This window comes from Zingiber officinale, chromosome 5B (genome assembly GCF_018446385.1).
Source record: "Zingiber officinale cultivar Zhangliang chromosome 5B, Zo_v1.1, whole genome shotgun sequence".
Lineage (NCBI taxonomy): Eukaryota > Viridiplantae > Streptophyta > Magnoliopsida > Zingiberales > Zingiberaceae > Zingiber > Zingiber officinale.
In genome coordinates this window covers 100343319-100367256 of record NC_055995.1, presented here as the reverse complement: position 1 = coordinate 100367256, position 23938 = coordinate 100343319, and the positions used below count along the sequence as shown (strand labels likewise).

General features: G+C 35.8%; 3 protein-coding genes across 5 annotated transcripts in view; 2 read left to right on the top strand and 1 right to left on the bottom strand.

Annotated features, from left to right (window-relative positions):
* Window positions 1–1516: 1516 nt before the first annotated feature.
* Window positions 1517–3831, top strand: LOC121985184 (2-C-methyl-D-erythritol 2,4-cyclodiphosphate synthase, chloroplastic-like). Its single transcript, XM_042538480.1, has 3 exons — window positions 1517–1891; window positions 1990–2120; window positions 3424–3831. The coding sequence occupies exons 1-3, from the start codon at window positions 1555–1557 to the stop codon at window positions 3655–3657; spliced, it is 702 nt and encodes a 233-aa protein (XP_042394414.1). The 5' UTR covers window positions 1517–1554; the 3' UTR covers window positions 3658–3831.
* A 115-nt stretch (window positions 3832–3946) lies between these two features.
* LOC121985181 (probable serine/threonine-protein kinase At1g01540) lies at window positions 3947–6773 on the top strand. Its single transcript, XM_042538478.1, has 6 exons — window positions 3947–4889; window positions 4948–5052; window positions 5127–5249; window positions 5796–5966; window positions 6047–6176; window positions 6259–6773. Exons 1-6 carry the CDS (start codon window positions 4330–4332, stop codon window positions 6532–6534), a joined length of 1365 nt encoding a protein of 454 aa, XP_042394412.1. The 5' UTR covers window positions 3947–4329; the 3' UTR covers window positions 6535–6773.
* Window positions 6774–6925: 152 nt separating this feature from the next.
* The window catches only part of LOC121985180 (rRNA biogenesis protein RRP5-like), a 28280-nt gene continuing 11267 nt past the window's right edge, over window positions 6926–23938 (bottom strand). For all 3 annotated transcript variants that reach the window (XM_042538477.1, XM_042538475.1, XM_042538476.1), the window contains exons 17-41: window positions 23595–23737; window positions 23433–23498; window positions 20698–20804; window positions 20479–20559; window positions 20338–20412; window positions 20161–20262; window positions 18856–19024; window positions 18661–18791; window positions 18433–18516; window positions 18239–18339; window positions 17660–17813; window positions 17494–17568; window positions 17267–17426; window positions 13144–13753; window positions 12704–12764; window positions 11489–11634; window positions 11254–11413; window positions 11060–11158; window positions 10473–10834; window positions 10215–10391; window positions 9058–9154; window positions 8823–8978; window positions 8509–8739; window positions 8348–8431; window positions 6926–7484 (exon numbers count right to left, since the gene is read on the bottom strand). In XM_042538477.1, coding sequence (XP_042394411.1) covers window positions 7377–7484; window positions 8348–8431; window positions 8509–8739; window positions 8823–8978; window positions 9058–9154; window positions 10215–10391; window positions 10473–10834; window positions 11060–11158; window positions 11254–11413; window positions 11489–11634; window positions 12704–12764; window positions 13144–13753; window positions 17267–17426; window positions 17494–17568; window positions 17660–17813; window positions 18239–18339; window positions 18433–18516; window positions 18661–18791; window positions 18856–19024; window positions 20161–20262; window positions 20338–20412; window positions 20479–20559; window positions 20698–20804; window positions 23433–23498; window positions 23595–23737 — 3739 coding nt within the window. In that variant the 3' untranslated portion in view covers window positions 6926–7376. The remainder of the gene's footprint in view (window positions 7485–8347; window positions 8432–8508; window positions 8740–8822; window positions 8979–9057; window positions 9155–10214; window positions 10392–10472; window positions 10835–11059; window positions 11159–11253; window positions 11414–11488; window positions 11635–12703; window positions 12765–13143; window positions 13754–17266; window positions 17427–17493; window positions 17569–17659; window positions 17814–18238; window positions 18340–18432; window positions 18517–18660; window positions 18792–18855; window positions 19025–20160; window positions 20263–20337; window positions 20413–20478; window positions 20560–20697; window positions 20805–23432; window positions 23499–23594; window positions 23738–23938) is intronic.

Here is a 23938-nt window from a genome sequence, read left to right as displayed (position 1 = left end):
CTCTCTTATTGTCTGTAGACCACAATAGATTGTTGTTGTGCCACGATGCAAAATGGAGATGCTTCTAATGTTTCCAATTAAAATGATACTGTTGGACAATTTGTTATCGGAGATATTAGGAAATTAACTGAATTGAAATTATACAAAATTAATTCTAAATTATTTGTCGAGATGACTTGAGCTGATAATCTCAGGCTGTCAACGGGGGTTAGTTTCTGCTAATTGCTGAGTGCAGACAGAGCACCGATTTCGAGCAGCAAAGTCTGAGCGGGCAAAGCTGTCGACGGGCGAAGCGGTAGAATGGGCGAAGGGACCGAAGCTTACGATGGTTGCAATTTCCTTGCAACATATTAGCCCCACCTCCGACTGTGCTTTGAGGTTTCCTCAGGTTATTTGTTTCCCATGATACAATGGCAAAACCACGAACACAACCAAGCACTGGTTGTTCGTGGCGAACTGAGAATGCACTTGAGTGCTATCACGAGTAGTTCAGCCGAGCGGATGCACGATTGAGAAAAGAATCAAGGAACGAAGGTGGAAAAATTCTCTTGCTTTCACTTTCGCTTATCTTACACATCTCTCTTTGCTCAAGATCAAACCTCCTTATATAGGAGTTCTCATCTTACATATAATAAATAATCAAATTATAATCATTTAATGTTGGATTTAATGTCGTCATTAATGGATTTAATGTCGCGATTAATAATGAGACGTTACGAAATCACCATTAATGAGTTTAATGTCGCTATTAATGTCGAGACGTTACGGAATCATCATTAATTTCACATTAATGCTTCCGTTACACTCTTGAGCATGTAGTAAAAAGATATTCAAGTGGTAATTATATGTTGATTTATTTTTTTGGACAAATTTTATTTCGACCGGTCACATTAGACACGCGCAGGTTATGCTCACACATGAGTTAACGTTGGTTCAGTACAATCCGGACCCTGGATTTATACCCATTCCTGTGCACTTACGCGTGAGAGAGTCTCTCTCCATGTATATGTTTACAACATCAATATATTTGTCATAATTTAAATCAACAATAAAGTCAAGAAACTTTTAATATAAAATTAAACTTATACACAATAGAATCTCTCTATCTCCACCTCTTTATTCCATGTAGTGAATGGAAATGCTCATATCAAAAGCTTTAAAGGGAAATATTGAACGTTGGCGTGGTTTGATTCCGATCCCTTTTAGATTCCCAGCAATATTCACGCCGTGCAAATGTTTGACCAATCAGTCAACTCCTCAAACACGCAACAGCGTCGCGAGACGTTCGCAGTGCTTGGTCCTCTACGGCGCTCTCCACAATTGAAGGAAATAAATAAAACAATATGGTTTCTGAGTCCCACCTAGCTACCTGGCTCACCATTGGTTTTTTAGAGGGCCAGACGTTTGAAAATTGGTAGATCCCTCTATTCCAACGACTTACGATCAGGTAAACTTTCGTGTATTATTCGATTTTCCATGAAGGCCAACTTATTATAAGCCCTTGGATCCGCTGATTTGTCGCAGTCGCGCAGTTCCATCTTCTCCTCTCTGGCCATGGCTTCTTCCACCGCCTTCTTGTCCTCGCCGGTCGCCGCTCCCAAATCCGCCAGGTCTTCGCCTTCTCTCTCTACTCCCTTCGCCTCGCCTTTCCCCCGCTCCCTCCGTATTCAGCCCCGGGCGTCGCCGTTGAATCTGCGGCCGCTGACTGTCGCCGCCTCCGTCCAGGTAGGACAGCAGGAAGCCGCGAAACCTATCTCCTCTTCGCCTCCCCCGTCTCTTCCGTTCCGTGTAGGACACGGGTTCGACCTCCACCGTCTCGAGCCGAACCTTCCTTTAATAATCGGAGGAATCGACATACCCCACGATCGTGGTTGCGAGGCCCATTCTGACGGTAAATCTAGAGAAGATTAGGGGTTTTTTTATGTCGAATTTCCAGTGCTTTTAGGGTTTTTTTACTCAGAGGTTCGATTTTGCTCGCGGTGATCTCAGGCGACGTGTTGCTTCACTGCGTGACCGATGCGATCTTGGGGGCGTTGGGGCTTCCGGACATCGGCCAAATCTTTCCGGACTCTGACCCGAAGTGGAAAGGCGCCGCTTCTTGGGTCTTCGTGAAAGAATCTGTGAGTTATTTTTCCTATTTGATTTTCTTCATCATTTCTTTTCCTTATCATACTTCCATGATAGAAAATGAATTCCTTAGAATCATTGCTCCAACTTCTATGTTTAGATTTGAATTTGAAATGTTAAAATGCGAATTGGAATTCCATTTCTAGGTTAGGAAACATAGATACACTCTGTAAAATCGTTTATGTTCATTTGGAGAGGAATTGACAGAGAAAAGAAGTGTTTTTAAATCGACGAAATCGATTAAAGGAAAGGGAAAAACTCATTGCTTGATTAATCTTTACTTGGAGGGATGCTTGCATGGAGGGAAATAAAAAAGCTGAAAATTTTGGGAAGTTAGCAAGCCAACTTCGCATTTCCTTCATTTCCGTTCTATCTAGGTGGAAATAAGACACAGGAAGCTGGACCAAGCTTCCCCCTTCATTCCTTCTCTCATTTCCTTTGAATTCAACGGAGAATTGTTGTTTTACAATTCATTTCTTACTTTTCCTTTCACTTCTATCAAAGTAAATATGACATTGGTATCATGCTCCAAATGAATTCTCAGAAAAGCCCAAATCTTTCTGATACATTCTAATCTCTGTCAGGGTGATCTTTATGATGATTGAAATGCTAGAAGTGATCAAGTAGAAGGTTAACAATATTCATATAATGATAAGTATGAATAGCACAAAATTTAACATAGGGAGAAAGGTCTTCATCATCATCGTGTGTTCATCATTATTGTCATGTATCATTGTAAATATCAAAGCTTGAGTAAAACTCATTTGTTTTTTAATGCTTAATTATTAACTTGACTCTTCTATTTATTCTTTAATTGAAAATAGTTTTGTAAAAATTTTCTAAAACATGGCTTATTCACAGCTTGAATGGTTTAATTATCACATTTCTTCCATATTATTTTACTTTTGAATGAGTTAACCTGCCATCCTAGTTATAGTATTAGCGGTGTCTATTGATCTTAAAGTACATTTGTCACGTAAAAGAGGGTGCTCATACCTTCTCGACCGGATTCAACTGTGAGCTTCAACTTTATATATGCAAATTTGAATTTCGTTTGCACTAAAAAATAGTCATCGTCCATGCAGAAACTTATATTTCACTGTGCTTGTTTGGATGATGAACTGCATAAGTTAATTATGTTCATTCAAGTTTTTCTTATTCTTTTCGACTCATCTCTCTCTCTCCTTTTGAAGTCATCTAGCTACCTCCTGTTTTCCTTTTGAAGTCATCATTTCAAGAATCATCAAATAACTATTTGAAATTTCTTACTAAATTACTGATACTATCTCAATACAGGTGAAATTGATGCACGAAGCTGGCTATGAGCTTGGGAATTTGGATGCTACTTTAATTCTTCAAAGGCCAAAGCTAAGCCCACACAAGGAAGCTATTAGGGAAAATTTATGTAACCTTCTCGGAGCACACCCTTCAGTTGTAAATCTGAAAGCAAAAACCCATGAGAAGGTCGACAGTCTCGGAGAAAACAGAAGTATCGCAGCGCACACTGTTGTTCTTCTCATCCGGAAGTAAAGCTCATAGTGCACCGAAAGTCGAGAAGGGAATTCTCCAGTGATACTAAGTATCCATGTAATGAGAGTGCTATTAGCATGTTGTGTCATTTTGTTTCTATACCTTGTGATGCATATGATAATGTTTGAAACCTTTAGATTCTCTAATAAAACGATGAATCCATCCTTCTATTTAGTGTTGAATTGTAATGTTACTACTTAGAGCAGCCCCGTCTGCAGTTTTTCGTCACAATCCCTGAAAGTACGAGCAAATGTTCCATTCTGCAACAACTCTTTTACTTTCATGTCGATTGCTGAAAAAGCCTGTGGATGCTCTGAGAGTATTGTCGACAAAGTAGAATGTTCATTTTGCTTGGGTTTCAAGTCATCCTCGATGCAGTAAAGATGTCGAGTGATCTGATGACCAGCGAAGTCGATTCCAAAGGCAGGATGTGGTGATTTCGTTGCTACATAAGTAAGCAAATGAAGAAGCATCATTGCGGAATTTAATTCTTCCACCATCTTTGCATGTACTCGTACACTCTGTTACTGCTACCTGCTACTGCTATTGCTGTTCGGTCCACTACGAGTTCTTATGGCAGCAACCATGCACACTGCCACATTGATTGCAGCTGCAGCTGCCGCAGCCGCTGCCTAGAGGATTGGAAAAGTTGAAGAGAAAACTGGGAGAAAGATGGCATTTTGGAGCGACCTCAGCGGTGGTGGCGGAGGTGGAGGAGGATTTTTCGACGTCAATCTGTCGAAGAAGACGTCCGTCTTCGGTCTCAGACTCTGGGTTGTCCTCGGCGCCTGTGTCGGCGCCGCCGTCGTCCTTCTCTTCTTCCTCCTCTCCCTCTGCCTCTCCTCCCGCCGCCGAGGCCGGAGCTCGCGCTCCCTGCCCTCCTCCGGTTTCCCAGCCCGCCCCGTCTCCTCCCGGAAGCCACTCCGGCTCCACCTCAGCGACCCCACGCCTCCCGTCTCGAAGGACATATCCGAGATCCCCCTCCCTGCTCCCCCTGCCGTCGCCGTCGAGCCCCGGCTCGACCTCAGGAAGGCCGAGCACCGCCGTCCTCCCCTGGTGCCGGAGGTCTCGCACCTGGGATGGGGGCGGTGTTACACGCTGCGGGAGCTGCAGGCGGCGACCGGAGGGTTCGCCGACGAGAATGTGATAGGGGAGGGTGGCTACGGGATCGTGTACCGCGGCAGGATGCCGGATAACACCCTCGTTGCCATCAAGAACTTGCTCAATAACAGGTGCATTACGTTATCTTTCATTCTACTCTCGACAAAGATTTAACTCGTTAAACTGCAGGGGTCAAGCAGAAAGGGAGTTCAAGGTTGAAGTGGATGCCATTGGGCGTGTCCGCCACAAGAATCTAGTGAGGTTGCTCGGCTACTGCGTCGAAGGGGAGCACAGGTATTTAATCAATGATGTGAAATATTCCAACGTATTTGATCTCTGCGCTGAAGCAATTTGATGTTTGTTTTCAGGATGCTTGTGTACGAGTACTTGGATAATGGTAGTCTCGATGAGTGGCTTCATGGAGACATTGGGGAAGTGAGTCCCCTAACCTGGGACATCAGGGTGAAGATTATCCTTGGAACTGCAAAAGGGTATGATTTTTTTGCTTTTCAAATCATATCTTCCTGTTGAAGGGAGCCTTACACATTGATCAAGTTGTTGCCGCATGATCTTGGGATCACGTGCTTCGAGTCGCGAAAATAGTATCTTCTTGGTTTAAACCAAAGTATTAGTTTAAGTTTTCAGAAAATTTATGGCTTGTGCCGGCATTAAACATCTGATATAAGTTGTCAAAACAACCTTAAATGTTTTGTGAACCATTAGAATTTTTATTTTCTAGTGTCCTTGTTAAACATTAGAAAGAAGAGTTCTTTGTGTATTTGCTAACTCCCGAAGGCAAGAATTTTCCTATAATGTTTTTTTAATGATTGTGTGACCCGGGGTCATAGGTTTGAGTCACAAAAACAATTTCTTACAATGCAAAGTAAGATTACGTATAATAGATCCTTCTCCGAGACCATATTAGTGGGAGTTTTATACATCAAACGGTCCTTTTATGTGTTTTAGAGTTCAATCTTCTTTGAACAACATTTTTGAATTATTTTCGTTAAGTTGTAGATCTATCAATCTTTTGGCAGGTTATCTTATCTCCATGAAGGCCTTGAGCCAAAGGTTGTGCACCGCGATGTGAAGTCTAGCAATATACTACTCGATCAAAATTGGAATCCTAAAGTGTCGGATTTTGGACTCGCAAAGCTCTTGTGCTCCGAGAGGAGCTACATTACCACTCGTGTTATGGGCACATTTGGGTGAGTTCAACACCTAATCCATCAAACAGGAATTCAACTGCTCAGTTGTTAACTACATGTACTGCTCTGTCCATCAACAGCTATGTCGCCCCAGAATATGCGAGCACCGGCATGCTGAACGAAAGAAGCGATGTTTACAGCTTCGGAGTACTTATCATGGAGATCATATCCGGAAGATCTTCAGTTGATTACTCGAGACCCAATGGAGAGGTCAGTTTTAGCTTGCACAGTTCGCTAAGTTTTGTTTTTCTTCATAGGAATTGGCTTACATTACTATCTTTGCCTTTCTCAGATTACTTTGGTCGATTGGTTAAAGACGATGGTAGGTGCCAAACGATCTGAGGAAGTAGTGGATAGTAGGATGCCTCAGAAGCCATGCCCCAAAGTAGTAAAAAGGATGATTCTGGTGGCCCTTCTCTGCGTCGACCCCGACGCGCAGAAGAGGCCTAAGATGGGGCATGTGGTCCACATGCTCGAGAGGGATAATTTGTTAACTCAAGATGTAAAGATCAATCTGTTGTCCCATGATTCCTCATCTTTGAAAAGGGTTTTCTTAACAGGATCGTGAACCGGTGCAGAAAGCATTTGTTGATGGATAGTTACAACACAACGAAGGATAGGAGAACCAGATGAGCAAGCACATTGTCAGGGTGGAGGCCACACATCTGGTCAATTTATTGTTACATGCTAAATGGGGCAATTAGTACAACTATGGAGCTGTACTGTAAACATATTGTGGCTCCTATGAAATCTCTAGTGGACTTTTTGTTTTCAGAGTGAATGCCCAAAAGAAACATTTTTTCTTTAGTGTTTTTTAAGATCGAGTTATTTTAGATTTCAGGTTAGCTTAAATGAGTTGTTGTGTTACTAAGACAAAACTCTTCGACGATCCAAATTAACTCACTTTTAAGAGGTAAATGCTACATAATTTTGTAGAGTTGCCACAAGGCAAACAAAAATAACTCCAAAGAATAAATGGGCATTCAAATTGAATAGACATGATAGCACATTGATCAAATACAAAGCTCAACTATATGTTAAAGGCTTCAAGGAGGGCTTAGAGTTCAAAAGGTATTCACTAGTAATGGCCCGAATAATTATCAATAGCTAGGGATAACAAAAAATTTCTGATGGAGAACCCATCAGAATTGTTGTCTAAAAGATGATGTTTATGAACCATCAACTTCACACGTGACAACAATCTTTGCATAGCAAAACTGTGCATATACAAATCTAAGTTTCAACTATTGCAAAGATATTCACTAGTGTTTAGCAGGAAAAAACAGAGAATGCCCCGCTTTCGTCCCATAGGCTGGATTTCAAGTTCCCTTTCGTCAAGGAACCAGGCATTGGTCTAGCACAACAAGAGGCACAGGTTTGGAAGTGCCCCGCTTCAAGTTTCGTAACAGATCAAGCCAGGGAGCTCTCAACATATTCCAGTGCTCTTCTCTTGACATGTTCCATTGTTTCTTCGTCGCCATGGGCTTTTTCATACTCCAGATACTTCTTGAAGAGGAACTACAAACAGAGACCAGTATGAGAATGAAGATAATGAAAATCATGAAAGAGAAGACCATATCCATCATCGATCACTAAATCAGGATGCATATTTATTCAGTTAGGCTAAGGAATATCTACCATAAGCATTTAAGTTCCTGATATGTAGAAACAATGGGGGGCAAACAGTATATAAGCTGAAATGTACTGTTAAAAAAAATACAAATATCAAAACCCTTAAAATCATTTTAAAAAAGTGATCATGCCTTGCAAAGTAGAATGTTCCTTCCACAGCACAAGGTAGATGGAAGAGAAACAGTCGTTACAGACCAAACACCACTGAAGATTATAAACAGCACAACAAAACCAGCATATCCATATGGGAAAATATTAAATTCTTAACAGAAAATATTAAGAACCAACAGCATGTAGGATGAGGAATTACACTATTATCAAAATACCTGAACATGGGGATGTAAGAAAAAAAATGTTAGTACATAAAGTGTTGAAGACTTTACCTACGCTGGTAACGAAATTATGAATTTAAGCTACCTTAAAGTTCATGCAACACCATCAATGAATATAGATAGGATAATGAGACAATCATCAACAGGTAATTTTGTTATTTAAATATTTATCGTTCTACCTCGATTTGACAATTCAAGGGAACCCAAAATTAAATGTATTTGAAGTGTATGTGCAATAGATTCTCTTCTGAGCTGGATTGGTAAATGATAGCAGTAATAAACCACAATTCTTAGGAACTAGATTCACGAATTGCTATAAAATATGATAAAAACAATAACAAGCAAAAACCCCTCCAGGATATAAGGATTGATCTGAGACACCAGTGATGTAAAGCACACACTAAAACGAATAGTTACCTTCATTTTCTTAGGAGGGAGACTCAAACACGTCACCCGCTCAAATAAGGCACGGATTACTTCTGTATCACCCAAACGGATCTCCTGTAACAGAGAATCTGTCAAGAAAATCCTTGTTTTTAAAAATAAATAGCAAATAGAATAATGTTGAGCTTATTAACCTGATCAAGGTAAATGCTCCAAAGGTCAGTTCTCTTGGGATATTCTCGCAAAATAGATTCAAGCAATGACCGACCTCGATCTGGTTGACCAGATTTGAATTCCAACAGAGCAGTTTGAGAAATAAACTTAATATGCTTTTTCCGTGGGAGACTTAAAAGAGCGCGGTTTACTATTAACTTAGTTTCGTCCTTATTATTCATCAAAAAATTTTGAATGCGGCGCAACCAAACCTGTAAGGTGAAATCCTCTTAGATCACTAAGATCAAAGGTTCTTCAGATGAATATATATACGGGGACAAAGTCTACCACTGACCTTGCATGACTGCTTGAACTTTTTCGTCATTCTTTCAAGGAGCTCCTCTGCAGGATTTTGTTGTTTGGTTCTCTCATACACTCCTAATAGAGCTAGATACAGCTTTTTAGGGTCACAATACTGCAATGCTCTCTGAAATACTTCCTTCACGGCCACCTGGTATATACCTTGTCAATTAGTAAAATAAAACAAAAAAGGTTAAATTGACAAGATAAAACAAAAAACATTAATTTACCTCTGGCGGGTTTCCGTATTCATTTTCCAAGTTTAAATATGCTACCCAAACATTGAATTTTTCCCCTTCCTCTCTAATATTTATTGTATTCAGAGCCCTATCACAGACAAGACGGAAAAACATTGGAGATCAGAAAGTAGAAACTACATGTTCTACATTTAATATAAGCAGGCAATTGAAATGAAATCTAAAGTCATCTAAGTAGTGCACTGATACCATCGTAGATCTCTTTCAATTAGGCTGCATGTTACTTTATTCTCACTACCACCTACAATTTTAAATTCTAGTTAAATATGTATATCTTTGAAAATGTCTATAATATCTGACATATGTTCTCCTCGTAACCTAACAACTGAAGATTTCAGAATCCAATCAATAACATTTTCATTACTACCAAACTAATTTTGTTTGAAGTTAAATTCTTAACGATCTGTCATATATCTTCCGATTAAAATTTGAACTAATCTCTTGTTATTGTTTGAAATTGTACTTTTGATTTTACTAATACTAAGGCTAAATTTCATTTCTAATCTATGTGGCAAAATTAATTTCCAAAAATCTCATTTAACCTTTTAATCTGACCCCAACTACCCTCTTCCAAAGTTTCATAGTAAAACTTATTAACTTAACCCCTTTATAACTACATAGCTTATTGAATGTCTCTTTTATTCTTGTATATTGGACCTTTCGTGGCCGAAAGGTCCAGGGTTCGATCCTCGGGGTGTCATTGCCTGGGGTTAGCGTCCCGGCTATGGGCTTTCAGCTGTGTACCTGCATTTATCTCCCTCCATATCCATGGGATCGGCTCTAGGGGGGCCGCTGATGTGGCGGTTCCACATTTGTGTGTTAAAACAAGCCATTAGGATAAACTAGAATAATTTGGAGAAAAATGTTTTCAGACTTTTCATAATTTCTTTATCATCAATGTATATCATCCTTTATACTTGATATTCCCAAATTTTTCACATTTACTATCTCTAGTTTACGCAAAACAAATAATTATCCTCTTCATGATTCTCAATCTCTACCGTACTGCACCAACATTAAATTAACAAATTGGAAGATTAAGATCTATTTAAAACAGACTGTCTTACCTCAACAATAACTAACCCGTAAAGAATTACAGACTATAAAACCTAAAAATAACAACTGCATACCTCTCAGCGATGTCACGTGCTTTCTTAATATCTGCTAGTCTAAGCATAAAAGCCATGTAGTTTATCCAGACAAAACTACTATTTGGTGAGCTCCTAACCAATTTCTCAAATTCATCTTCTGTCATTGGAATGTCATTCTGCAGGTGTCTTTCCTCAGAAGCACTAATTTCAAGCTCCCTGCAAAACAATTAGAATTTAAAATCAGAAAAGAAAACTCAATATTTCTAGTTTATATACATAAATAGATTCCCCACACACTTTTCCTCCTCGGCCTTCTTTTTTGCCCGTCTGTCCTTTTTGTTAAACTGACCATTGTTATTGGCGTCATCCTTGTTGACAATCTCAGGATTATCTACATCAGAATCCTCTGATTCTTCCAGAGAAACCTGAAGCGGAAGAATAGAAGTATTTTTTACTGGCTGTGCAAGAATCTCAGGGCCACCATCAGCTATGTCCTCACTATGCTGCAATTCAAGAAATGGATTATCAATGGATGAAGCACCATTCTGGTGATCATCCTTACGGTCAGCTTCTACGTCGACATTCCTGTCAATACTACCACCATCCTCCAAGTAGGATTTTTTCATCCCTAGGGATATTCTCTGCCTTTCTTCATCAATCTGATAATCCAATGTAAAGAAAAAATAAGCTAACAAGGGCATGTCTAAAGGCATTGTGCAAAACAATTTGTATTAGATAAATGAAGATAGATTAAACAGTTATATATTTAAATTGAAAGAAAGGCAAAGGAAACTATACCTCATAAATGAATCAAGTTTGTCAATAAAATAAAAATTGGCAACCCCATTACAAACTCTCTAAACAAGATTATGACAAAAACATACCTTCAAAATCTTTGCCGATACTGTATCACCAGTTTTATAAATCTGTTCAATGTTATCAATATGCCCATCTGATAATTTTGATATATGACATAAACCAACCTATACATGAAAAATATAAGAAAAAGAATGTAAGTTTCTGTGAGATCTAATGCTCAAATGATTAATAGTAGGAAAATCAAGGTAAGATTGTCTACTTTATTGCTCTCATCAATAGCAATAAAAAGTCCAAAAGACTCGACGCGCCTGATCTTGCCAGTAATAATATCACCTACATGAAGACTTTTTATTGTTTCAGTCTCCCCAATTTTCAATGTAGCTTCAATTCTTTTCAAAGATGGTTCCACTGACAGTACTCTGTATAGAGTTTAGAATTAACAGAGATCAGAGTCAAACAATTTTCTGGACTACTATTTGTATTCAAAAACTTACTTAGCATGTAGAAGCTTTCCAACAGGAAATTCCTTTTCAGGATTGTCAATGAAATCATCTGACAAATTACACAAAAGTATCCTTGCGTCCATCACTTTAGAAAGAGAAATGAAACAACCCTTTTTTGTGATGTTCTTAACATAACCCTGCAAGTTAAGAGTAATCAAGTCGAGAATAAGCCAACAACAATTTAACTACATATCCATCAAAAACAATTTACAAACTACTTTAAGCTTGTTGAAGTAAACAACAGTTTAATAATAACACAATAAGCCAACAACACTAAGAGACACACCAACTTAGCTACATATACCTACATCCATCCAATCATCTAAACATACATACATATAAAACCTTGACAGTTTAATTCAGTGTTCACTGTTTATGCAAGTTTAACTTGAAATCAAGCTGAAATTGAGAAATTTAAATAGCTTACAAACCAAAACCAATTAAATAAACCAAAAAACAAAAACTAATTTTCAACTTTGAATCAGTATGATTTATAGATCTCGGTGTCCAACATAGATATTTAAGTATTATTAATATGTTTTACTAACGCTTGAAATTTTGCCAAAGAGTAAGCATTTTTGGTACTTCTAATACTTGTAAGCCAATATTTTTTTTTCAATTTTGTGCATAAAAAATAAGATAAGATTCAAAAGCGAAATACCAAACTTTGAAGACCCAATTTTAATTTATAAAGTATTAAAAATCCATATAAAAATACTTCTATAGTATTACAATTAAATAATTAATATTTCTATGAGGTTTTAAATATGGAATTTTTTAATACAAATTTAAAAACTAGAATATTAATAAAAATAAATAAAGATAAACTTAAATTAAAACAATTTTATTCTAGCTTAACAACTTCAAAATGCTAGGTTAATAAGATTTCAAAAAGATAGTTTTATTTTTAGTCAGTTAATTTTGTTTGCAAAAGATAAGAAAATCAGATCATTTTAAATGATAGTTTTCAATTGTTGGCCTCCGCTAATTTTTAAATACTGGTTTCAAATTTAGAGTAACTACTTATCTTCTTTTGTAAATTTATTATATTGTCAATTTATCCTTATACCTGTACATAACATGGGTAAAGAACTAGTAAATAGGAAAAAATAAAATAGTTCTATAAGCATTTTTGAATGGGGATGTAATACAAGAACATGATCACCTTACAAACATAAGTCGAGCATTCAGGTTAAAGATAGGTACCTGAATATTCATGCCAGGATGAATATCGTCAATCTTTTCATATCTCTTACTGCACGAAACCCTAAAATTCAGCATATAAAATGTTGTCAAGCAAATTAGACAGTCAAGTACTATGCACTTTTAAATATCAAATGTATGTCTGTCATAGTGGCAAACAAACTTATATTTCTGTACATTCTATTAGAACTTTACAAATTCCCAAGCACCTAAAGTACCACCAGGCTTTTGCTTGATAGATTAAATTTAGCTTGGTATGAGATGCCTGCATGGACACACATTCACTAAATGTGCAAACACCCTACATTGATGTATTTAATTGTATGCATATTTGAATAAAATTTTAATCGCTTAGCCACTAGCATTTACGAGAAACATATCAAATTTTTGTAAAATAAAAGTTTATCTGAGTTTTGTTCAGACCTACAGGGAATTAGACTTACAAACTTTGATCATGCTGGTTCGTTGTAATTGAAGCACGAAGAGATAAATCAACATGCAGAGGTCCCTCCGATGAATGGCCCATCTCAAGAATCTTGCACTTAACAAACTGCCCTTCTTGATAGCCACATAGCGGAAGAGGAAGCCAGTCATCCACAAGTTCAGTATAGTGAACCCTTCCAAATAGATGAGGACCTATCTGTACAAGAACTCCACCAACAGCAGGAAGAATCTTTTTGATTCTACCAACCACTATATCACCTTGACGATATTGTTGGACAGCATGTCGAGGTTTTTGACTATCAGTCTCATGAGCTTTAACTATATCAAAATCAAAAGATGGATATGCTGCCAATTGCAACAATTTTTTTTCTTCATTTATATCTAAGATGTGACCACTGACGGCTTGGCCAACACTATAACGATGCTGAAAATTTTCAAGCTCAATGGGTTCGGAAGAACTATTGAGGATATACATATTGGCCATAACAGATCGAGACACAGTTAACCAAACCCACTCAGGGTCCACCTTGACAACATATCCAGTAACGCTTCTTCCAGCTGAGAAGTTAAACTGCTCCTCAACGTGAGTGGTGAAATTCTCCGTGCTTCCTAAAAGATAGATCCAGATCAATAGATCAATTCTTTATTAAGAAAAATACAAAGTATATATATTAAACAAAATTAGAAAAGATCAAGAAAGAAAAGTACTCATCGATGGAGTAGTCCCTTATCACAAAAACTTAATATATTAGAACAATATCAGACATTTATGGTTACATCTCAATTCCCACTACGGATCCATCTTCAGTAAGCTTGAACTCGGTAGAGAATTGCAAGCAAATACATGCCAAAACCCCATGGGCTTTCAATGAAAGCCATAATGGATTAAACAATATTAAGCAAATAACAAATATGGGTAAGGGCCATAACTCAAAATCTGAAGGCCTCCAAAGGCTTACGCAATTAGGAAGAGTCCAATTTACATTTAGTTTAACAAGCATATATAAGTGATTTTTGATGTCTTCGTTAAAGATTGATAGAATATTATAAGCTGGATTTGGATGATTATTCATGCCGCATATACGTTTCAAAAGATTGTAGATGCTAGGCAATTTAACCCGATCAAGATGCAAAAGTGATAAGAAGATTGCTTGGGCAACAACATTCAACTCTAAAAGATACACACGCTGAATATGTACCAAGGAATATCAAGACATTTCACCCAATGAAACCTCATATTGAAAATTGATCAAAGGAAACCTCCTCTTCCAAAAACTGCCAAAGCTAGGCAGGCATAAAACCTAAGATGTTCACTAATCATTTTCCTTCCCTTTATGTATTTTCTCTTTTGGATAACTTTCCCTAATCTGCAGCAGCCTCTTCATTTTCATAGATCCAAGGGAGGTGAAGAAATCATAATCCACTTGGATCCATCAAGAACATAAAACTAAGAAATAAACTCCACAGCTCAACATTTCTTCAGCTTAAAGCTTGGGTAACTACTATTGTTCTTCAACCTCCATTACAATATTTCTCATATTCTCCAACCTTCTTAACCCTTAGCACTTCTAGGTTATCAATCTCCTCTTTTAAGTGTTCATTGAGAGTTTTATTTTATTATTATTTTATGAATCCCTTCTTACTCTTCTCAAATAATGAATAGAAAAGAAGAGGCCATTAATAGAAGATGAAAGGTTGATGTAAAGGCTGATGTATAACATAGAACATGTATCTTATTTGCTAGACAGGTTGATGTAAAGGTTTGAAGAAAAACTCCAACTAGAAAACTCCATAAAACACATTTAATTGTGGTTTAAACATACATATTATATTAAATAGGTTAGGATGATGTGAGGCAATGTTGCTACAAAACCAACCAAACCTTATCCCACTAGGTGGGGTCAGCTTGAGGCAATGTTGTTCAATCTTTTTAATGATGTCTAGATGTAGGTTATATGGACATGCTCCAAAAAATAGAGTTTCTTGGTCCATGACATGGGAGTTGATGCAGACCTTTTTAAATGATTCAAATTATTGTTCTAGTGAATGGAAAGGGCATAAGGATAGTGTTATTGAATTTGCCATGTTTGATCACTAGGCAGGAAAGAGGGCATGCCATTGCACAGGTTTTCAGAATATACTCAAACTAATTGTTTAAGAAGTAGATTATCACTTCATCTCATGTAACATTAAGAGTGCTGCAATGTAAATATGCACCTTGGAAGAAAAAAACTTAAAATATTCTACAAACTCATCATTGGTCAATCATCAATATGTTCCTATAATGATGTTCAAGTCTATTTGCCATATTTTCCATCCTTATGGCATGAAGGGGCAAATGGGGACTTTTCAAAGTTGTGTAGAGTGGAATAGAAAACTGCATTTTTTTCAAACACCATTCAATATCTTATATTTGAATACAAATAACTCTAATGAGTTCAGGCTCACTTCCTAGTGATTTATGTGACACCTATATGTCATGAGGGCTTACAAGAGTGTATGCCAAAATGTGACACACTTAGCCAAATGTGGCAAATGATTAAAAGAGGGAACAGGGTTAGATATGCATAGTGTTTCTACACAGGCCGGTACTATCAATAGTATACATAATAGGGGGATAACTACCAAGATTTTAAAATGCCTGTGCAGGGAGTATGTGGCTGTAAAAATTTACTTGAAAGAGAAACAAGAGGATGTCACTAAAAATTGCTTGATGGTAAGAGTCATTGGTCTTAGGTCAGTGGCCCTGCCACTTACATGAAGGAATAAAGGAACTTTTGGCAAATACTAAAATGGGTGCCTTTTTGTACATTTCTCGATAAAAGGTGGTATTTCCAAAAATGACAAGCAAAAATGAGATTGCTTTGACACTTATTCCTCCTTGTAAATATAGAATATTTGGATAATAAATCCAAAATATATTAGCATAAACACATTCAGAAATATTTAAGCCCAATATCCACTTGTTGTTCATTCCAGAAAAAAAATGTCATACAGAAATCATTGTTGGATACAAAACATGCTGCAAATAAAATTTATGTTCAACGCATCCAGAAGTCATGAAAATCAACAGTGTGATGACTAGTGCAGAGGCCCAACAAATAGATATATTGGCATATCAGAGCCTTCAAGAGACAACAGAAGTAGTTTTGCTGAGATATGACCTGAAAGTTACACGGATTATTATACTCGTCTTAATTACAATCTACTTCGTAGTAAGGTGTATACTGTTGCAGAGGGTCCATTAAGTGTATCAAGCATAACTTCCACATGAAGTTGAAATAATGGCACTAGGGAACTGGTTGATCAAGAACCGTGCAGATTTAAAAACATGAACACCATTTTCATTAAAATTGGATTGGACAGTGTTCAACAGGCTTAACAAGAAATCAGTCTCCAATCCAGTCTGACTCAACTTACTGACCAAGAAAAATCGAAATATGGTCAAATCTAGAACTACTCACCTTAAATTTTGTGAGACATGTCACATGTTGTCCAACTGGTTGAATTGAATTTTCAATTTCTCGATGTTTTCATTAGTAATATATGTTTTACTCTTCCAGTTCAACCAATTAAACCAAAAAATCATCAATAGATGGCCTGTTGGTTGATTTAAAGTAATGGTACAAAAGGATAATTACCTAATTTTTCAGTCACTTCAAAGAATCGTCTATCCTTTAAGTAGTTATAGGGCATAATAAATTTCAGTTTCTGCTCCATCAAAAAAATGAAAATAACAGAGAAAAACAATGTACAATAAATTATTGATAAAAAAAATCTCTCTCAAAGTGATTATTTAAAAATTTAAATATACTAATACATGTGGAATGGAATTTTTTCCTCCACAGAAAAAATGAACAGAAAAGAAAATATTTAAGCCTCAAGCTAGACCATAAAATCATTTCAAGCATTTTTCTAATTTTCCAACTAAAAATTTCACATATCATACAATCTCTGAACTCCTTTTTTATGCTATGCATATTAGCTTTAACATACAAAAATGTAGATGAACCATAGAAAGTTTTAAAATAAGGACCTGGTGAGAGAACAATGGTAGAAAATAGCTAAAAGGATGACAGAGTGTACCAACAAATAAAAGAATAGATATAAGATGAAATGTACCTATAAAAGCCATGACTGAGGGTTTAATTGACAATTCCCAGCTATGCCCTTTTGTGCCTTTTCCTGAATGTCCAGGTATTGCAACAACTCTGGCATTAAGTAACTGTCCAACGCTAAATTTGGCAAAAGGATTTTCCATACACTCTCCATTATCAAATACCTGTCATGCAAGAATTTAGTTTATACTACAACTACCAAATGTTACAATCAAGAAAAACCAATTGTACCTCAGATATATGGATTCTCCCATGTAATGAATAACCAAATTTCAAAAGAAGTTCCAAAGGCTTTATTTCAATAACCTTGATCAAACATCCCCAGATCAATTAGATGGCATCATAAACATGATCATCCAAATTACATTGTACCAAGATAGACAAAATATTGGCTTACCTCAGCTTCAACAAGTGATCCTAAAGTGTAGCGAGTATTTTTCTTCGCTCTTTTAGAGTTGGAATTCTTCAAGCCATCAGTAAAAGAATTAAGAAACAATAGAAGCCTTCCAGAGGATTCAGAGCTTGGAACCTCCCCAACAGTAGCAATAACACTGTTATGTGGTGTAAAATATCAGTACAAAGGCAAAATGAAAATTCTAGAATAATTGCATTAAGAATGACTACATCTAATAACAAAAAAAGCATAGGCGTGCAAGAATTTACAGAGACCATACACATATTAAAAGAACTTATAAAATACTTCAAATAAACTATTCATCTGTTAAACTAATACAGAACCAAGAGAAGCTTGCCAAAAAAAAAAAAAAAAAAATCAAATGTTAGTGAACAAAAAAAATCATATAGGTTCAACCCTGTGACTCTCAGTGGTAGAAATTGATCATCATAAAATAAGTGATGCAAAACAATTGTCAATAGGAAGGCATTACAATGGATCTGCCCTCAATAAATGAAACAAGACGGATTCTACCTACCATTCTCACCTATGTTTACACTTTTTACAAAGACTTAGTTTTACCTTTGTCCATATTCAAAAAGCTTGTGAGGAAGCTTTTGAATGTTGTAATCAGTTATTGACGCAAACCCAATAGCATTATTGTATTCTGGAACAGAAAGAACCTGGATTTGGAGGGTCAACAGTATGAAATATATAATAGGCTTGTAGATTGAGTATAAGCTGCATGTATAACCAAACTTCGGTCAGCTGCTTACCAAATAGTTTTCTTTTACCATTTCAACGACTGCATTCACTACTTGGTGTAGCTCTAAGTCTGTAGATGCACTCCTGTGTCGCTTCTAAAACAAAATGAGCAATTAAGTGGAAACAAAATACAACTTAATGTCTATATTAACTATGGCAAAAAAAAACGTATAAACACTACCAGGAGTTAAAACCTTGACTTATGACTTCTTTAAAGGAAAACTTAGACAAGTAGTTACCTTTTTATTTTCACCAGAAGCACTGTGGACAAGTTCTGGTTTAAGGGATAAATCGACAATTCCATCAACTTTAGCTATGTCCAGAACCAAGGCATTAACTACAGAACCAACTTCCAAATTGGCACCCCCCGCTGAAAAAAAAAAAAGAGTATTCAAGCAATTAACTAACAGAGAAGTGTCAGTATATGAACTTACATTGCTTGTGTGCCAAAAATCCAACAATGTCACGATGATTTTTTAAGCCAATTACAGCACCCAATTCTTTTATCTCTTGAATCTCACCCTCAACCAAGCTGCCAATTCTAAAATCCTTCAACCAGTTCACATCAAGATCTTTGACATTAGATATCTGCATCCCAGCTAACTGTGATATAAAATGGACATGCCAATAAATTTTTGATGCAAAAAACACACAAAAAAAAAGATGAGACAAACACTTTAAACCAAAACCAAGGAGTAGATAACGGGAATACGATGGTAAGAAGTGGAATTTTTATCACAAAAGGTTAGATTTCTCTACCAACAAAAAATCATGATAAAAATTATTTCCTATTATATTAAAAAAAATCTACCAAAAAAGTTATATCTTAAATTTATTTGGCCAACTACACGAATGTAGTAGTAACTCTATCATAAGTTGTTTTGGTCATTCTAAACCCTGAAGCAATCTAAAAGCAATAACAAAGAATCAAATAACCAGTTCTATGATGATGGTGCATCCGCTCACTCATACTCAACATTTGTGGAAGATAATTCAAAGGGCAAGTTATTAAACAAAAAAAAAACCTGGAAAATTTGACCATGTCATGCTGTTGATATTTTCACATGATAGACATACAGCATAGTTAAATCTAGCAATAAGATGGAATATGCCATGTTATGGAAAAATGGTTTCATATACCTTCCAGCACAATAACTTATAGTAGAGCTAATAGTAGGATAGCAAGACCCTACAACCTAATCAATTAGTTTGAGAATTGAAACAGTCACATATCAACTATAATTATATTAAGCAGATGTCACCTACACGATTAAAGCAAACAGGATTATTAGCAGTCAAGATTTTGTACTACACCTTGATAGAATTGTAAAATGTACATAAATTTAGTTTTTCAATTATCTACGCAATCAAATATTCTTTGTGTACTACAAGAAGGAAAACAAAAATATATTTCTCTTTTGATTTGTATTTTCAAATGTACACAATGAACCTAATACCCACACACAATCAACATACAAGATCAGTACCTAAAGTCAAAGCCTTAGGAAATGGAAAATATGGCAGACTCTTAAGAAAATAATCTGTCCAGGAATATAGCTTTAAACAAAGTCAATGACCAACTTTATATATTAACAGAAAGGTCAGCAAAAAATAAATAAAACTGAATTTGTATTGTTTTAGCATTCATAAGACAAGATCACTAAAAAAACACTTGAATAAAAAAATAGAAAAAAATGTTGAAAGTAAAACCTTTAATGTAAAAGGAAGCAATTACCTACCTTATCTTCCTCAAGAAAATAACCTTGAACATATGAAATGCCAGGTGATGCACACAGAGACTGCTTCAAGGAAAGCTTTATTCGTTTGGCTTCACTATTCACCTGTAGATGCAATCTTTCTTAATTATGTAACACTACTTTTTTGAACCAAAGAACAACATTAAGCTACACTCTCACCTTAAGAATGTGACAATTCACAGCTTGCCCAACAAAGAAAGCATCTGACAAGTTGTCAACCATTCTGTCGGTCGCCTTTCAAAACAACAACAAGAATCAAGTAAAAGAACATTGCAAGGATACAATGCAAACATATTTTACCATATTTTTTGGAGCGAATCCAGTCAAACGTCCAAGAAATCGGACAAAACAGCCACTTTCAATTATGTTGCAGATATAGCCCTGTTTAAACCAAATATATTTTTCACAAATTTAATTTGATCTTGCACCAAAGGTAAAGACAAACCAATAGTTGAGGAAAGATAAGAACGATAGGAGAGAGGTTTGAAGATATGGGTTTTCAATTAGTATGCAACTTACAAATAATGAAGTTAGAGGATGGATCTGAGAAAGATCTGAAGGGATCTCATTCGCAGAACTAACAAGAGAGTGTTTAGCTGAAAGGATCAAATTTGCACCTTCATAATCTGAGACGAATTTGGAAAAAAAAAAGTTAGGGTATCATACAGGAACATCTGCTTAGTTAGCCATGTATGATACAGGAACATCAGTTTTATCAAAAAAAGAAAATCAAGTTTAAAGCAGTGTAGTCAATTGACTCCATAAAAAACCTCAAGCATCTCAAGTAACATATCATATGAATTAAAATATATATATATATATATATATATATATATTTATTCAACACATTTAAATAAAAGTTGACATCCAACTCAGCACTACACTACCATATAATACAATCATATTATCACGTATATATGATTCTTTGGTACCCAATTTTTTGAGCATGAGCTTACCTATGTAGTGTTTTAGATAGTATTTTGACTATATAATTGCAAATGTTGAAGCAAATGAATACTAAGTTGCAAGGATTCAAAATTGACTATATAGTCGTATGTAGTCAGCCGTTTAAATTTCGTTCCTTGCCAAGCGAAATTTACTGTTTCATGCGCCGCTCGACACTATCGCAAGGTCACAGAGGCCGCCGTGACCTCTACGGATCGGCCTCCATGACCTAGGACGCATGAATGCTAAAACTTAGGTTAAAAATAATTAAAGCTTAGGTTAATAATTTCAATCAATTTCTTTTCTAATCTAAATAAGTTTAATTAAACTCTAATAAAATTATCTCATTATATATATAAATATATATATATATATATAGTAATTTCAAACATATATAATAATTTTTTTTATCTTTTAAATTTTTTTAATTAATATATTTTATATTTAAAAAATTTCAAAACCATATCAGCATGACACGATACGGTATCGAAATTGTATCGGTCATAAATCGAAACTCCGATATGAGTCGAGATTTTAAACCATGAGTCAACCCACTACATATGCATGCAATATGAAGGGTCAATGATGGTCATTATTGAAATATCAAAATGTATTTATATTGATATCGAAAACTATTTAGGATTTTCTATGATTTACTTCCCTCATGATGGTCTTGGAGCGAGCTGATGGGGGCGCTAGGGCGAGTGTAATCGCTTTTTGCCCAATACACAGAGTCAATGATGGTGATTATTGAAATATCAAAAATGTATTTATATTGATATCAAAAAGTATTTAACAGTTGCAAGAACAAGTGTCCAACACATACTAAGTTACAAGCTAGTAAACTAAGTGGCTTAAGGCTCTATGTCAATTTGGTTAAAAGTTAAAATTGCTTCAAATTAACTTAATGAGATTGTTTCACTGTCCACAGAGACCATATGGGTCATAGATATAGAGCCAGATGTGGTCGCTTTGATGTGGCGTTCAAAATCTGCCTAGGCAATCCCGCACATAACTCAAGCAAGGATTATGTGCTAGTTGTGCCCCTCAATTACTAATTAGACATATACATAACAATACAACATTTATTAATATCTATCCATTGTATTAATTGTAGAGAGATAATCAATTATGTTTTCAATAGTATTTTGTAAATCAAAGTGGTTTTTATTTACTTTCTCTTGATAGAATTGCATTTGCCACTGTTCAACTAGAAAATCATGACCTAGAGATGATATTCTCAGAACCACTCAGGAGAACAAAGTTGACAAAGCTACCAGCCACATGGTTAAGCAGTCAAGCCATACCAATAGAGATTCAATAAGGCAATGACTGAATTATATTTCTACCGGTACTAAATATTTAAAAATTAAGATAAACTGCAAAATGGGCTTCCATAAAAAATCGAAAGTTAAAACTTACCACCTCATTAAGGACTATCACAACCACTGCACCAACACAATGATGATATAAATTTTGGTTAAATATAATATTTTAAAGAACTTGACTCCTTTCAAGGTATTACATTAAAATGGTCTGGATTGACCTTTGATGCCAATTGAACTAATCAATCAAATCCAGTTTTAAAATGCTTCTGAGAGGCTGATTGGTTCATCCTTCCGAACCAAATTTTCAAAACACTAGCAGGTTCTGTAATCAGCCATTTTAACTGTCTCTTTGGGTAGTTCTAATATTTTAAATAACTTAGCTCCTTTCCGAGCATTACATTAAAATAGTTTGGATTGACCTCTATTGCCAATTGAATTGATTAGTCAAATCCAGTTTTAAAACGCTTTTGAGAGCCTGATTGGTTCATCCTTCCGAACTAATTTTCAAAACATTAACTTTGGTTCTATAATCAGGCATGTTAATTGTCTGTTTATTTTTCCATAATAAATCATGGATCCATCATCCAGTAAAATAAATTTCTAGAACATGCTAATTGTGTTATTGATTGCTTAAAGAAATAATAGGAGATAGTTTTTCCATAATAATCGTAGATCCAATAAAATAAATTTCTAGAACATGCTAGTTGTGTTACCTTTTGCTTAAAGAAATAATAGGAGAAAATAATTAATAATTTAATGCAAAAAAAACCGATAACTAATTTAATTTTTAAAACCATGAGACAAGGCAAGCTTCGTTGTTGTTGTTATCAAGCCACAAGAATATTATATTATCTGATATTCTGATAGTAGCAAGTAAATTGAAACAGTGAACCTAAACAAACAGAGAAAACATTAAAGTGCATTGTTAGAACTAATACTATTAATAAAAGAAATTATAAAATATACACAAGAAGCATATACCTAGTGCCAGAAGCTGATCAAATTCATACCCTGGCTTCAATAATGATCTGAGCAAAGTAACATGCCCTGAGGATTGCACAGAGGAATTAGAACCTTGATGATAAACCACTACTTCAGAATAAAAAGATGAACCATACAACATAGTTTCTATAGAACTCACACCTTCATGGTCTGCTAAATGCTCATTAAAAATTGTCCCCTTCATGTGGCCATCCTTCAAATTAACAATAACTGCTGTGGGAGTCAAACTTGTAACAACACCAGAGACAATACAACCCACCTTGACCGTGTCATTGTTAGGAGCCCTGCATATCATAAGAAATCACTTCTCTCATGTGACATGCAAAATGAATTTTTTATAGAAAGCTAAATTTCAAGAAAACAAGACAATTCTCAGAAACTTAAGTTTAAGTTATGCAATAAGTATAATATAGCTTCTCATAGGCATGAAGTGCACTCTTTACAGCTAACAATGAATTTTTTATCAAATGCCACTAAACCACTCT